A 16,968-nucleotide genomic window follows, 5' to 3' on the forward strand; every position below is an offset into this window, starting at 1 on the left:
TTGACTATGTACAGACTCAGTGAGCATAGCCTTGCTATTGAGAAAGGCCGCCGTAGGCAGACATGGCTCTCAAGAGAAGACAGGCTATGTGCACACTGCCCACAAACAACATGAGGTGGAAACTGAGCTGCACTTCCTAACCTCCTGCCCAATGTATGACCATATTAGAGACACGTATTTCCCTCAGATTACACAGATCCACAAAGAATTTGAAAATTAACCCAATTTTGATAAACTCCCATATCTACTGGGTGAAATACCACAGTGTGCCATCACAGCAGCAAGATGTGTGACCTGATGCCACAAGAAAAGGGCAACCTGTGAAGAACAAACACCATTGTAAATATAACCCATATTTATGTTTATTTATTTTCCCTTTTGTACTTTAACTTTTTGCCAATCGTTACAACACTGTATATAGARATAATATGACATTTAAAATGTCTCTATTATTTTGGAACTTGTGTGAGTATTTACCGTTCACTTTTTATTGTTTATTTCACTTTTGTTTATCCATTTCACTTGCTTTGGCAATGTAAACATATGCTTCCCATGCCAATAAAGCCCCTTGAATTGAATTGAATTGAATTGAGAGAATTATGAGAGAAGAGAGTTATAGAGGAGAGAGAGTTGAGAGAGAGAGAGAAAGAGACGAGAGAGAGAGAGAGAGAGAGAGAGAGAAGAGAGAGAGAGAGAGAGAGAGAGAGAGAGAGAGGAAAGAGGAAGAGAAAGAGGAGAGAGAGAGAGCAGAGAGAGAGAGAGAGGAGAGAGAGAGCGAGAGAGAGAGAGAGAGAGAGGAGAGAGAGAGAGAGAGAGAGAGAGAGGAGAGAGAGAGAGAGAGAGAGAGAGAGAGAGAGAGAGAGAGAGAGAGAGAGAGAGAGAGAGAGAGAGATGCAAAGCATGAAACAGAGAGAGCGGTAGAGTGTGCTGGAAGCATTTGGGGAGGAAATGTGTAATTATAACATAGCTACACTCAGCGGTGCATGAGTTTCAACTCTACCAAAGGAAAACATTCATCTCATTCATCACCCTACTGACAAAACAATCGATTGTTCCTCAACTATGGAATGAATATCACACAGGCCCTGGCGCTTGAGGGCGCCAGATTACCCTGCATCACACGCTCCTGCCATCCATCACCCACACCTGCCTTCCCTCGTCACTCGCATCAGCGTTAATGGACTCACCTGGACTCACTTATTACATGTTAATTTCCTCCCCTATATTTGTCTGTTCCCTTGCTCTGTTCCCTGCTGCTGCATTGATTGTTTCTTGTCTAAGTCTTGTTTGCTGACGCTGTGCTTGTCTCGTTATATGTCCGTCATTTATTAAATGTTACTCCCCGTACCAGCTTCGTCTCTCCTGCGTCATTTCGCGTGACACAGGGGTTGTTTCCTGAGTGATGAAGAACTATTGGTTTTTCTGATATCATTGATATGACCCATCCTAGTATACTCTCTTTTGTTCTGTGCATAACTTCATTCTGAACATCTTTGAAGGTTGTGGTTAGAGCTCTATGCTAGAGTCCCAGAGCCTGTCTGTGTGAAGCTGTGTGTTGTGGATTAAACTGGTGTTGGCAGTCTCATTGTGATCAGTAGGCCATGGAATCCCTTTGAGCTCGACTATCTCTTCTCCCCAGTAAAGACTAGCCTGGCTTGAGATCTTAATCTAGAMCCACAGCTGATGGGGGTCCTTAGAGAGGGCGCATGGTCTTTGTGGCAGTAATGCACTGTAAAGGCTTTAGACAGTGTCCAAACACTGTCAGGGTTGAGACAAAGTCATAAAATGCCAACTAGCTTTACAGGCCCAGTGGAGTCAAAAAAACATGATTTCCCTGTGTTTTATATACACTGAGTGCACAAAACATTAGGAACACCTGCTKTTTCCATGAAATGGACTGACCAAGTGAATCCAGGTGAAAGCTATGATCCCTTATTGATGTCACCTGTTATGTCCCCTTCAATCAGTGTAGATGAAGGGGAGAAGACAGGTTAAAATGGGCAGGACAAAATATTTAAATGCCTTTGAACGGGGAATGGTAGTAGGTGCCAGCCGCACCAGTTTGAGTGTGTCAAGAACTGTAACGCTGCTGGGTTTTTCACGCTCAACAGTTTCCCGTATGCATCAGTAATGGTCTACCACCTAAAGGACATCCAGCCAACTGGACACAACTGTGGGAAGTCAACATGAGCCATCATCCCTGTGGAACACTTTCAATACCTTGTAAAGTCCATGCCCCGACAAATTGAGACTGTTCTGAGGGCAAAAGGGGTTGCAACTCAATATTAGGAATGTGTTCCTAATGTTTTTTTACAATCAGTGTATAGTTCCACACTATGAGGTTGATATAATCCTGTGAAATGGTGAAAATGATGATAATGCTCTTTTCGTGTAAGAGCTGTTTAAAAGACCACCTGAAATATCAGCCTGTTTTAGTGGGATGGWGTTTTGGCCTGCGTTGTGACATCACCAGGTGGTAAATTAGTTAATAGACCAATAGGAAAGAGACTTCCAAACCTCTCTGCCAATAACAGCTAGTTTACAGTTTTCCCCTCCCCACTCAGACCACTCCCAGGCAYTCCTAGCTAAATTCTTCCTTGAGAAATTGCTCTTTGCTAAGAAGCTATTCTATTGTTTATTTTAATTGGAAACAATCACAGTAAGGTACTTAATTGTCACCCAGAAATGATTTGATATTGAGATAAAAATGGCTACATTGGAATTTTAAATCTCTCCTTTACCAGTCCCCATATCCCCCCTTTCGCTCTTCTCCTCTTCTCTTCTCTCTCCCCAACACACACCACACCACACACACACACCACAACACACACACACACACACACCACACACACACCACCCACACACAACCATCACCACCACCCACACCACCACACACACCAGCACACACGACCACACAATACACACCACACAACACACACACACAACACACACACACACAACACACCAACACCACACACCACTGCCTCCTGACCCATCGCTTGTCCTCCTCTCTCCAAGCACCTGTCCATCTCTAGTGGTAGTTTCCAGGTGGATCTGCTCCTTTAATCAGACTCTGTGCGAACGCTCCAGCCTACCACTTGCTCGGGAAGCAACGTGCGCTGTAGGCCAAGTTCAGCACCATCGCACTCAATTTATCATATCATTTCTCAAGTTCCTTCATTTATGACTAGGACATATTTTGTTGTTTTCAGGAATGTGATGGTACTTTGCCGCTGCTTTGTGACCATTACACCCCTGGTGTTTTCCCTTGGTGGAAAACAACCCACACACACCCACTTGAGGAAAACAAAGCCCAAATACACCCTGGAAACCAAAACCCATACACCCTGAGACAAACCCAACTCGCATACACACCCCTGGGAGAACCAACCCAACCACCCCTTGGAGCACAAGACCACACACACCGACCTAACCAGCACACCCCTGGGGAAAACAACCCATACACCCCTGGGAAAACAACCCATACACCCCTGGAAAAAACAACCCTCTACCCACCCTTGGTTTTCCCTTGGGAAACCAAACCCACTATCACGCCTGGAAAACAACCCATACACCCCTGGGTTTTCCCTTGGAGAAACCCAACCCATACACCCTCGGGAAAACAACCTCACCCGGAAACCAGTTCCCCTGGGACAACCACCCCCATACATCCCTGGGAAACCACAAACCATACACCCTGGTTTCCCTTGGGAAACCAACCACCGCCTGAAAACAACCATACACCCTCCGGGAAACCAACCATACATCCCTGGGAAAACAACACATACCACCCCTGGGAAAACAACCCATACACCCCTGGGAAACCAACCCACACCCCTGGGAAACACAACCCATACACCCCTGGGAAACCAACCCATACCCCCTGGAAAACGAACCCATAACCCCTGGGTTTTCCCTGGGAAACCAACCCATACACCCTGGGAAAACAACCCATACACCCCTGGGAAACCAACCCATACACCCTGAAACAACCCATACACCCCTGGAAACAACCCATACACCCCTGGGAAAAACCAACCCATACACCGCTGGGAAACAAACCCATACACCCCTGGTTCCTTGGGAAACCAACCCATACACCCCTGGGAAAACAACCCATACATCCCTGGAAAACAACCCATAGACCCCTGGGCAACCAACCCATACACCCCTGGGCAACCAACCCATACACCCCTGGGAAACCAATCAATACAAGCCACTGGGAAACCAACCCATACACCCCTGGGAAACCAAACCCATACACCCGGAGAAACCAACCCATACACCCCTGGGCAACCAACCCATACACCCCCGGCAAACCAACCCATACACCCCTGGGAAACCAACCCATACAGCCCGCGGAAACCAACCATACACCCCTGGGAAACCAACCCATACACCCCTGGGCAAACCAATCCACTACACCCCTGGGAAACCAGTGGGTGTAAGTCTATTAATAAGTCAGTCGATCATCAGATCATCACTGAGGCTAGTATGGTGTGAACATTTCACCATAACTTCAAAGATCCCTATTGACCTTAGAATCTTGTGTTTATCCAATAGGATTTCTGTGTGGTGGTCACGTGATGCATCTTTGTCACGGGCATGATGAGAGTCTGACTATACCTGGATCAGAGGCCAGCGAGATGGAGCAGAGGTACACTAGGCTTCCTGTCTGCCATTTTAACAGTATGTTAGAATATGTCCTGAAGACCAGAGGTAGGCTCTTAACCCTACTATTTAAGGACAATTTTTACTGGCACTTACTGTTACGTTTTATGATTTAAGAGAGCTRTAAATGAACTGCCATGACATTTTATCACCATACTGTTGAATCGTTTAGAGAAATGAGATACATAGCCGTCTCTGGTCCTCAATGAATCTTGATCATCATCCACCTTTTATTAACATCTCTGAATGTACATTGGTGTCCAGATTTCTCTCTTGAGGCTTGTGTCAAAATTAAGTGATGTGCTTTTTTGGTGAATATTTTAATTTAATTTTGTCTGTACATTTTATTAAAGTACAGACTAAGAGCTTCATAATGGAATATCATACATTATAAATTGGGTGATTAAAACCCTGAAGGCTGTGGTATATCAGACTGTATATCATAGGTATGACAAAATATGTATTTCTCTGCTCTAATTACGTTGGTAACCAGTTTATAATAGCTATAAGGCACCTKAGGGGTTTGTGGTATATGGRCAATATACCACGGCTAAGGGCTGTATCCAGGCCCTCTGTAGTCCGTTGTGCGTAAGAACAGCCCTTAGCCGTGATATATTGACKATAAACAGTACCACACCCCCTTTAAATGTAGTTGACAAGCAGGAGAAAATGCCCTTAGAAATATTTAGAGATTTTCATACTTCCTAGAGAGCTCTCCTTTGTTCACGCCCATTCAGCATCCTTCACACCCTCTTAAGCCTTAGCCCCACCCACACATAACGCATGTGAGTCAGCATGGTATTGTCCTCCAGAAAGTTGTCTCTCTAATTAAACACAGCAAAATTCAAGGGCAGCAATGTTTGTTGCGAACTGTAGCAACACTGTTGCAGTTGTCCCTAGCTARATCTTTCCAAAAATCCACAGTAGCAAAGATGATCTCTATACTGATCAAGGAAGAGTCCGTTCTGTTATTAACATAAGCCTGTGACATGACAGAGCCATGTGCTTTCTCCTTGGCTCAACTAGGCTGATAATTCTACGTTTTTATTCATATTTACAGATCCCATACAAGTTTGTAATTAAGCCACATGAAAGTTCATATGTTCAAGAAGGCATTTAAAAAAAATCTAAACAATAATAATAAATATATGCATACAGTACCAGTCAAAAGTTTGGACACATCTACTCATTCAAGGGTTTTTCTTTATTTTTTACTATTTTCTACAATGTAGAAAAATAGTGAAGACATGAAAACTATGAAAGAACACATATGGAATCATGTAGTAACCAAAAAAGTGTTAAGCAATTAAAAATATATTTTAGATTCTTCAAAGTAGGGACCCTTTGCCTTGATGACAGCTTTGCACATTCTTAGCAATCGCTTAACCAGCTTCATGAGGTAGTCACCTGAAATGCTTTTCCAACAGTCTTGAAGGTGTTCCAACATATGCTGAGCACTTGTTGGCTGCTTCTCCCCTTGGGGTCATTGTCCTGTTGAAAAATAAATGATAGGCCCACTAGGCACAAAACAGATGGGAGGGTGTATCGCTGCAGAATGCTGTGGTGACCATGCTGGTTAAGTGTGCCTTGAATTCTAAATAAATTACCGACAGTGTCACCAGCAAAACACCTCCACACCATCACACTCCTCCTCCATGCTTCACGGTGGGAACCACACATGCAGAGATCATCCATTCACCTACTCTGCGTCTCACCGAGACACTGCGGTTGGAAACAAAAATCTCAAATTTGGACTCATCAGACCAAAGCACAGATTTCCACCGGTCTAATGTCCATTGCGTGTGTTTCTTGGTCCAAGCAAGTCTCATCTTATTGGTGTCTTTTAGTAGTGGTTTCTTTGCAGCAATTCAACCATGAAGGCCTGATTCACGCAGTCTCTGAACAGTTGATATTGAGATGTCTCTGTTAATTGAACTCTGTGAAACATTTATTTGGGCTGCAATCTGAGGTGCAGTTAATTGCCGATTTCTGAGGCTGGTAACTCTAATGAACTTATCCTCTGCACCAGAGGTAACTCTGGGTCTTCCTTTTTGACTGACCTTCATGTGTTAAAGTAATGATGGACTGTCGTTTATCTTTGCTTATTTGAGCTGTTCTTGCTATAATATGGACTTGGTCTTGTACCAAATAGGGCTATCTTCTGTAAACCAACCCTACCTTGTCACACCACCACTGATTGGCTCAAACACATTAAGAAGGAAATAAATTCCACATATTTACTTTTAAAACCTTAGGGATAGGTGTTCCGGTAGCGGAACAAACAACAGAAATCTCAAAATAAAAATTCCTAAAACATACAAGTGATATACATCAGCTTAAAAATAAACTTATTGTTAATCCAACCACAGTGTCAGATTTCAAAAAGACCACGGCGAAAGCATTCCATGCGATTATCTGAGGACAGCGCCCAGCACACAAAACATTACAAACAGTAACCAGCCAAGTAGAGGAGTAACAAAAGTCAGAAATAGTGATAAAATTAATCATTTACCTTTGATGATCTTCATATGGTTGCACTCACAAGACTCCCAGTTACCCAATAAATGTTAGTTTTGTTCGATAAAGTCCCTCTTTATATCCAAAAACCTCTGTTTTGTTAGCGCGTTTTGTTCAGTAATCCACTGTCTCAAACAACATCTGGTGAAATTGCAGAGCGTGAAACTCAACAAAACAGAAATTCTCATAATAAACATACATAAAAGATACAAGTGTTATATATCAGCTTAAAGATAAACTTCTTGTTAATCCAAAGCATACCATGCGATTATCTGAGGACAGCGTCCAGCTAACAAAACATTACAAGTAGAGAAGTCACAAAAGTCAGAAATAGCGAGAAAATGTATCACTTACCTTTGATGATCTTCATATGGTTGCACTCACAAGACTCCATGTTACACAATAAATGTTCATTTTGTTCGATAAAGTCCGTCTTTATGTCCAAAAACCTCAGTTTTGTTGGTGCGTTTTGTTCAGTAATCCATTGACACAAAGCGGAGTCACAGCAGGCAGACGAAAAATCCAAAAAGTACCATAAAAGTTTGTAGAAACATGTCAAACGATGTTTATAATCAAGCCTCAGGTTGTTTTTGTCATAAATAATCGATAATATTTCAACCGAACAATATCTCCGCCAATAGAAAAGGAAAAACAAGAATGCGCGCTCCCGGTCATGCGCAGAAAACATCTCTGGAAATGTCCACTGTCCACTCATTTAAAGTGGTGTTTCTCCCTCATTTTCAGAGTAAAAGCCTGAAACAATGCCTAAAGACTGGCCACATGTAGTGGAAGCCATAGGGATCGTGAACTGGGTCATAAGTCTTTGTATGGTGGATAGGCTTTCAATGGAAAAAAAGSCATTTCAAAATAATATCATTTCRTGGATGGATTTTCCTCAGATTTTCGCCTGCCATATCAGTTCTGTTATACTCAGACATTATTTTAACAGTGTTGAAAACTTTAGAGTGTTTTCTATCCAATACTACCATGCATATGCAWATCCTAGCTTCTGGGCAGTTTACATAGGGCACCTTATTCATCCAAACTACTCAATACTGCCCCCGTTCCCAGAAAGGTTAACAAGGCACACTTGTTAATTTAAATGCATTCCAGGTGACTACCTCAAGAAGATGGTTGAGAGAATGCCAAGAGTTTGCAAAGCTGTTATCAAGGCAAAGGTGGCTACTTTGAAGAATCTAAAATCTAAAATATAATTGTATATATATAACACTTTTTTGGTTACTACATGATTCCATATGTGTTATTTCATAGTTTTGATGTCTTCACTATTATTCTACAATGTGGAAAATAGTAAAAATAAAGAAAAACCCTTGAATGAGTAAGTGAATCCAAACTTCTGACTGGTACTGTATATATACACATTTTTGCGGGCCCTACTGGGGGTGCAGGGTAGCCTAGTGGTAAAGAGGTTGCTGGTTTAAATCCCTGAGCCAACTAGGTGAAAAATTTGCCGATGTGCCCTTGAGCAAGGCACTTAACCCTAATTGGTCCTGTAAGTTACTCTGGATAAGAGCGTCTGCTAAAATACAAAATGTTTAAATATAAGTCAAATGCCTCAGATCCTGTAACTGCTCACATTTAGTTTTCGTTTTAAAATGCACTAGGAAGAGAGTAATTTTTTATTGCAAAATCACTGTGTTTAATAGAGACAAATGTCCTGGTTTAAATTGAACTTAGTCTGTTTTAAAGGATCCAGACCTGACTACTCTCCTCCCTCTCTTTGTCCCCAGGATTGTGAACTATGAGATGGGTAAAGGAGCATCCAGGGCCCGCTCTCTATGGAGGCTGGAGCCCCTCAGGATCGGGTGAGCTGATACACACGCAGCCACACACACAAACACAAACACRGATACCTAACCCTACCTCACCCTCTCTAATTTCTCCATCTCCCTGCCAGATGCTCACTCACCTAGACACCAATATGCTTTCAGATACTTTTCAGGGTAGTGACACTTTCCACCCAGGATATAAAATATATTATAAACTGGCTGGTTAGAGCCCTGAATGCTGATTGGCTGACCGGCATGGTATATCAGACCCTATACCACTGATATGGCAAAACATTTATATTTTCAGCTCTAATTACGTTGGTAACCAGTTTATAATAGCAATAAGGCACCTCGGGGGTTTGTAGTATATGGCCAATATACCACGGCTAAGGTCTATGTCCAGGCATTCTGCGTTGCATCGTACACAGCCCTTACCCGTGGTATATACAGTAAGCCATATACCACACCTCCTCGGGCCTTATTGCTTAATTATAAAACTGGTTGTTTGGCTCCTGGATGCTGATTGGACAAGCAGCGTTCCAAGCCGTGCTGTATTGGTCGTCACAGACACACCTATGCCTGCTAAGGGTTCCATCTGAAAATGATAACTGCCTCTGCAGAATATCATGTCGCTGTCTGAATCATCTCTTGTATTTATCTCAACTTGCACATTATTTCCCATTGCTTCCAAGCCTAGCTTTTAGTTTGGTACAGCAGGGTTAATATAAACCTAGCATTTAGTTTGGTACAGCAGGGTTAATATAAACCTAGCATTTAGTTTGGTACAGTGGGGGTTAATATAAACCTAGCATTTAGTTTGGTACAACGGGGGTTAATATAAACCTAGCATTTAGTTTGGTACAACGGGGGTTAATATAAACCTAGCATTTAGTTTGGTACAACGGGGGTTAATATAAACCTAGCATTTAGTTTGGTACAACGGGGGTTAATATAAGCATAGCATTTCGTTTGGTTACAGTGGGGGTTAATATAAACCTAGCATTTAGTTTGGTACAGTGGGGGTTAATATAAACCTAGCATTTAGTTTGGTACAGTGGGGTTAAATAAACTAGCATTTAGTTTGGTACAGTGGGGTTATAAAACACTATAACCCCATCAAGTCTATAACCACTATAACCCCATCAGGTACCTATAAACCACTATAACCCATCAGGTACTATAACCTCCATCAGGTACTATAACCACTATAACTCCATCAGGTTATAACCCATCAGGTACTATAACCCCATCAGGTACTATAACCATCAGGTATAACCCCTATAACCCCATCAGGATATAACCTCATCAGGTAATTAACCACTATACCCCATCAGGTACTAATAACCCCATCAGGTACTATAACCTCATCAGGTACCTATAACCCTATAAGGTGGTTATAGTACCTGATGGGTTAATAGTACCTGATGGGGTTATAGTACCTGATGGGTATAGTACCTGATGGAGTTTATAGTACCTGATGGGGTTATAGTGGTTTATAGTACCTGATGGGGTTATAGTGGTTATAGTACCTGAGGGTATAGTGGTTATAGTACCTGATGGGGTTAATAGTACCTGATGGGGGTTATAGTACTGATGTGGGTTATAGTACCTGATGGGTTATAGTACGCTGATGAGGTTATAGTACCTGTGGGTTTATAAGTACCTGAATGAGGTTATAGTACCTGATGGGGTTATAGTACCTGATGAGGTTATAGTACCTGATGGGGTTTATTACCTGATGAGGTTATAGTACTGATGGGGTTATAGTGTTATAGTCCTGATGGGGTTATGGTGTTATAGTACTGATGGGGTTATAGTACCTGATGAGGGCTACAGTACCTGATGGAGTTATAGTACCTGATGGGGTTATAGTACCATGATGGGGTTAATAGTCCTGATGGGGTTATAGTGGTTATAAGTACCTGATGGGGTTACGGTGGTTATAGTACATTATGGGGTTATAGTACTTGATGGGGAATTTATATTACCCCATCAGGTAGTATACCCCATTAGGTACTATAACCACTATAACCCCATCAGGTATTATACCCACTATAACCCCATCAGGTACTATAACCCCATCAGGTACTATCACCCAATCAGGTACTTATAACCACTATAACCCCATCAGTTATGTACTTAACCCCATCAGGTACTATAACCACTATAACCGCCATCAGGTATTATAACCACTATAACCCCATCAGGTATTATACCACTATAACCCCATCAGGTATTATAACCACTATAACCCCATCAGTACTATAACACTATAACCCCATCAGGTACTATAACCACTATAACCCCATCAGGTACTATAACCACTATAACCCCATCAGGTATTATACCCACTATAACCCCATCAGGTATTATAACCCACTATAACCCATCAGGTACTATAACCACTATAACCCCATCAGGTACTATAACCACTATAACCCATCAGGTACTATAACCATATAACCCCATCAGTATTTATAACCACTTATACCCCATCAGGTAACTATAACCACTATAACCCCATCAGTACTATAACCACTATAACCCCATCAGGTATTATAACCACTATAACCCCATCAGGTATTATACCCACTATAACCCCATCAGGTACTATAAACTATAACCGCATCAGGTACTATAACACTTAACCCCATCAGGTACTATACCACTCATACCTCAGGTACTAAACCACTATAACCATCAGGTTATAAATGGTCTCTGGACGTTTATTTCACTGCCCAAACACATCCTGGTCCATCTACCATCAGCCTTCCACAGCCCAAACACTCATGGTCCCATCTACCATCAGCCTTCCACAGCCCAAACACATCCTGGTCCATCTACCATCAGCCTTCCACAGCCCAAACACATCCTGGTTCCATCTACCATCAGCCTTCCACAGCCCAAACACATCCTGGTCCCATCTACCACAGCCTTCCACAGCCCAAACACATCCTGGTCCCATCTACCATCAGCCTTCCACAGCCCAAACACATCCTGGTCCCATCTACCATCAGCCTTCCACAGCCCAAACACATCCTGGTCCCATCTACCATCAGCCTTCCACAGCCAACACATCCTGGTCCATCTACACCAGCGTTCCACAGCCAAACACATCCTGGTCCCATCTACCATCAGCCTTCCACAGCCCAAAACACATCCTGGTCCCATCTACCATCAGCCTTCCACAGCCAAACACATCCTGGTCCCATCTACCATCAGCCTTCCACAGCTCAACACCATCCTGGTCCCATCTACCATCAGCCTTCCACAGCCCAAACAACATCCTGGTCCCATCTACCACCAGCGTTCCACAGCCCAAACACATCCTGGTCCATCTACCATCACGCCTTCACAGCCCAAACAATCCTGGTCCCATCTATCATCAGCCTTCCACAGCCAAACACATCCTGGTCCCATCTACCATCAGCCTTCCACAGCCAAACACATCCTGATCCCATCTACCATCAGCCTTCCACAGCCCAAACACATCCTGGTCCCATCTACCATCAGCCTTCCACAGCCCAAACATCCTGGTCCATCTATCACCAGCGTTTCACAGCCAAACACATCCTGGTCCCATTCTCCATCAGCCTTCTTATCTCTGGGCTTAGGTGACAGATTCTCCAACAGCCATGCCACACATTCTGACTTGCCGTTTGTACTGAGATATTTTGAAACAATGGATGTGCTTCATTGTGGAGGGATGCTGAAATGCCTGAGGCAGCGGCTGTATATCTCTTTGTTTCAAAAGACAGCATGCATCAATGTCTCTAATTGAAATAGACATTGCTATGGCAGACACATTTTGACTCCGTTGATCCCCTCTCTGTCATTGGAAAAGGGTTATAGGGACCACTGCAGAATTTAGATTAACGTCTGTTTGGGTTCTTCCCCTCTTTGTGATTGGTCAGTTGGAGCGGTAGCCACATTCGCTATGGGCAGGCGTTTCGTCTGCGWCACCTGTCCACCGGTCWCTACCTGGCGCTGACCGAAGAGCAGGGTCTGGTCCTACAGGAGAGAGAGAAGTCCGATACCAAGTCCACCTCTTTCTGCTTCAGGGCTACCAAGGTTTGTTCCAGACAAATACCAACACTATTAAGTCTTTTAATCGTTCTTTGTCTTTCAAAGTAAACTTTGTTTTACATTTACTCACAAAAAGGTGGATTGGAGTATGTTGTGGGTAAAACTAGGGCTGTGACGAAACCAGTATTGCAATWTTTTTTTCCCATAGCAAAAAATAAAAACACCAAGCCTGCTGTATGTAAAATATGGTGTGCTATAGCTTGGGAAAATACATAAATGTGACTCTGGATGACAACATAATGATGTTTGATTCCAACATTAGGGCTGGAGTTAAATCCGCTTCATCCCGGCCGTAAGTAAAACCGTGGCATTTTCTAGAGAAAAGACTGTACTGTGCCTGAAAAAGGTCAGAGCACACGAAGACACACCTATATTTTTTAAGAGCACGTCAGATTTATCCTTTAACTTTTAAAAGGTCATCCTTGTACCCTATACACAACAATCAGTTACATTCTAGTCCATAACGCTGAAATGCCAAGGAACGGTCGACGCAAGTCACACAGTCCATTAACAACCCAACCAATCAACACAACCAAGGTGTATGGTGAACCAATAGAATTAGAATGCATTGTAATTATACGCCGGAACCTTCATTGCATTCTACAACCACAGTGCATGGCCAGGAAGGATATGAAGAAGCAAACAGAAGGACACTGTCTGTCTGTCTGTCTGTAACTGACTGCTCCAGATTCAATGCTATTCTGCTCTATGTGGTAGTAATGATTGCACACAGGCACACGAACACAATATCTGTTTAATTCTCTCACTCCTCTTTCCTATTTCCTTCTCTCTCTCTCTCTCTCTCTCTCTCTCTCTCTCTCTCTCTCTCTCTCTCTCTCATCTTCTCTGTCTCCCCCCCTCTCTTCTCTCTTCTCTTCTCTCTCTCTTCGTCCTCTCTCTTCTGTCCTCTCTCGTCCGTCTCTCTCTCTCTCTCACTCTCTCGTCTCTCTCTGCTCTCCTCTCTCTCTCTCTCTCTCTCATCTCTCTCTCTCCTCCTCGCTCTCTCTCTCTCTCTCTCTCTCTCCTCTCTCTCTCCTCTCTCTCTCTCTCTCTCTCTCTCTCTTCTCTCTCTCTCTCTCTCTCATCTCCATCTCTTCTCTCTCTCTCTCTCTCTCTCTCTCTCTCTCTCTCTCTCTCTCTCTCTCTCTCTCTCTCTCTCTCTCTCTCTCTCTCTCTCTCTCTCTCTCTCTCTCCTCTCTCTCTCTCTCTCTCTCTTCTCTCTCTCTCTCTCTCTCCTCTCTCTCTCTCTCTCGTCCTCCAGTCCTCGATCCCATGCCACCCTTTCAGTATTAATGTGAAGTTGATGTCCAGAAGGACACACAGTGTTATACATGATTTAATCGGCTCCCCTTTATGCTGTAATCAGCGGTCAGCATCCATATCTGATGAGGTGTGAATGGGTCTGTGTGTGTGTGTGTGTGCCATTAGTGGTTCTGACCCAAAATGCGTAGCGCTCTCTAACATGCCTCTCTGATTAGTGTGTAATCTTCATTTGTAATGTTTGTGTGTGTGTGTGTGTGTGTGTGTGTGTGTGTGTACGCGTGCTCCCTCCCACAGGAAAAGATAGAGTCGGGTACAAAGAATCGAGACATAGAAGGTATGGGAGTAGCAGAGATCAAGTACGGGGACTCGGCCTGCTTCGTGATGCACGTGGCTACAGGTCTGTGGCTGTCCTATCAGGCACCTGACGCTAAAGCCTCCCGCATAGGACCCCTGAAGAGAAGGGTGGGTTATTATACATGGTCACTGTACTGATGGTGTGGAAGAAGTGTGTACAAATCACAACCTTGTTCTTTGAATAAATGTACTTTCAAATAATAATTGAACCGGCGATCAGCACTTGAAACAATAACTAAGCGTTCTATTTCGGTAAAAAGCTGAGGGACGGGACTGGAGAAATGTAACCACTCTCAAATTCATAGACAMAGCTATGGATGCAAGGACTGACCATGCATGGTATAAACAATTATAGTTTTAACCATGTTTTGAGGCTACATAGTGTTTATTTAACATCGGAGTAAAATAAGCTTATATTTTAGGTTCTGATGAGGTACGCCATAAGCTCATGAGGTATTTATGGGTTACATTGTGGGTCAATGGGTACATTGATTCTTGAAGTTTAATCATACACTTGTTAARTTGATAATGAGATGTACTGTAGGTCTATGGCCAATGAAATCACTGCACTGTATACTACTGTAAGTATGCCTCTCTCAACAGTAGCGGGACGTTGTTCAGTGAAACCAGAGTAGTCATAATAKGATGACTCAATCAGTCTTTATGGTTTAAGCACATTGATACATACTTTATACTACCGTAGATGGGTTGGTTGTTTAGCAACAAAACCGACCTGTACATAACTATGGGGTAAACCAGACAGGGTTGGCTTGGATTGTTGCTAACTTGTAAACTAGATTTTGGCTCCAATGTTCATGGAAAACATAAATAAAGTTGTACTTATCTCTCAAATACATCGTTACAGTTGTTGGCTAGCTAGATAGCTAGCAAGACATTTTTTTTGCCATATTAGCGAGTCACTTGCGTTTCCCCACACATGGCAGATTATTGTCCTTGTTGCTATCTATCTGGCCATCCAGAATCACAACACACTGACTTCTGCCCCTTTGTAGTACACACATCGTTTTTGTGATGTTGTCACCTAACCAGTCTATAAGAAGGGCTCCCGAGTGGCACAGCYGTCCAAGGCACTGCATCTCAGTGCAAGAGGCGTTACTAGGTGTGAAAGARTCAGCAGACTGCTGGCATTACACATCTGGCTAAAAGACTACTGTAGCTCTGCTGGAGTCACTTTTATTGATAACTTGGACACCTTCTGGAAACAGAAGATACTCTACAGGAATGACGGAGTCCGTCCAAATCATCTTGGCTCCTGGACTCTGTTTACGCATTTCAAGGCTGCGTTGAAACAATGACTGGTAAATGATCCAAGACCAGCTCAGTTAATCCCTACCATTGTGACAATGAGTTGTCATAATGCTGCATCAAATGTACAGGATCTTAGGGGCATTGGAAAACACAATGTAAGTCATTTAATTTATGTGCCCAAATTGCACAGAATACATCTGTTTATCCTACAGCTATTGTAAGCAGTAATCATGAGCCTATAAACCAGAGTTACACTGTTGGCACTGAGGCGGTGTGCACTAGTAGGAAGACCACTTTATGCAGCTCACCCTGCACTATCAACTCTCATGTAAATAACACAACCAAGTCTACCTCTGATAAGTTTCCCAGTAAAGCATTAAAAACAATCAAGCAACCCAGAAAAGTGCTAAAAATAGCCCATATTAACATATGTAGCCTAAGAAACAAGGTCCATGAAGTCAATAACTTGCTTGTAACAGATTACATTCATTTTCAGACTATCTCTGAAACTCACTTATATAAAACCTTTGATGATACAGTGGTAGCAATACATGGTTATAACATCTACCGAAAAGACAGAAATGCCAACAATGCTAGGACTACCTGGCATGGTGACTCCTTCTCCCCAGTCCACCTGGCCGTGCTGCTGCTCCAGTTTCAACTGTTCTGCCTGCGGCTATGGAACCCTACCTCTTCCGGACGTGCTACCTGTCCAGACCTGCTGTTTTCAACTCTCTAGAGACAGCAGGAGCGGTAGAGATACTCTCAATAATCGGCTATGAAAAGCCAACTGACATTTACTCCTGAGGTGCTGACCTGTTGCACCCTCTACAACCACTGTGATTAATTATTATCTGACCATGCGGTCATTTATGGACATTTGAACATCTTGGCCATGTTCTGTTATAATCTCCACCCGGCACAGTCAGAAGAGAACTGGCCACCCTCAGAGCCTGGTTCCTCTCTAGGTTTCTTCCTAGGTTTTGGCCTTTCTAGGGAGTTTTTCCTAGCCCACCGA

General features: G+C 43.1%; 1 protein-coding gene across 1 annotated transcript in view; it reads left to right on the forward strand.

Annotated features, from left to right (window-relative positions):
- Positions 1-3,219: 3,219 nt before the first annotated feature.
- The window catches only part of LOC112072970 (ryanodine receptor 3-like), a 42,911-nt gene continuing 29,162 nt past the window's right edge, over positions 3,220-16,968 (forward strand). Inside the window, exons 1-5 of the mRNA XM_070439996.1 lie at positions 3,220-3,271; positions 4,564-4,657; positions 8,940-9,014; positions 12,893-13,049; positions 14,622-14,806. Of these exons, the coding sequence (XP_070296097.1) occupies positions 3,220-3,271; positions 4,564-4,657; positions 8,940-9,014; positions 12,893-13,049; positions 14,622-14,806 (563 nt within the window). The remainder of the gene's footprint in view (positions 3,272-4,563; positions 4,658-8,939; positions 9,015-12,892; positions 13,050-14,621; positions 14,807-16,968) is intronic.

This window comes from Salvelinus sp. IW2-2015, unplaced genomic scaffold, assembly GCF_002910315.2.
Source record: "Salvelinus sp. IW2-2015 unplaced genomic scaffold, ASM291031v2 Un_scaffold2110, whole genome shotgun sequence".
In the NCBI taxonomy this organism is placed as follows: domain Eukaryota; kingdom Metazoa; phylum Chordata; class Actinopteri; order Salmoniformes; family Salmonidae; genus Salvelinus; species Salvelinus sp. IW2-2015.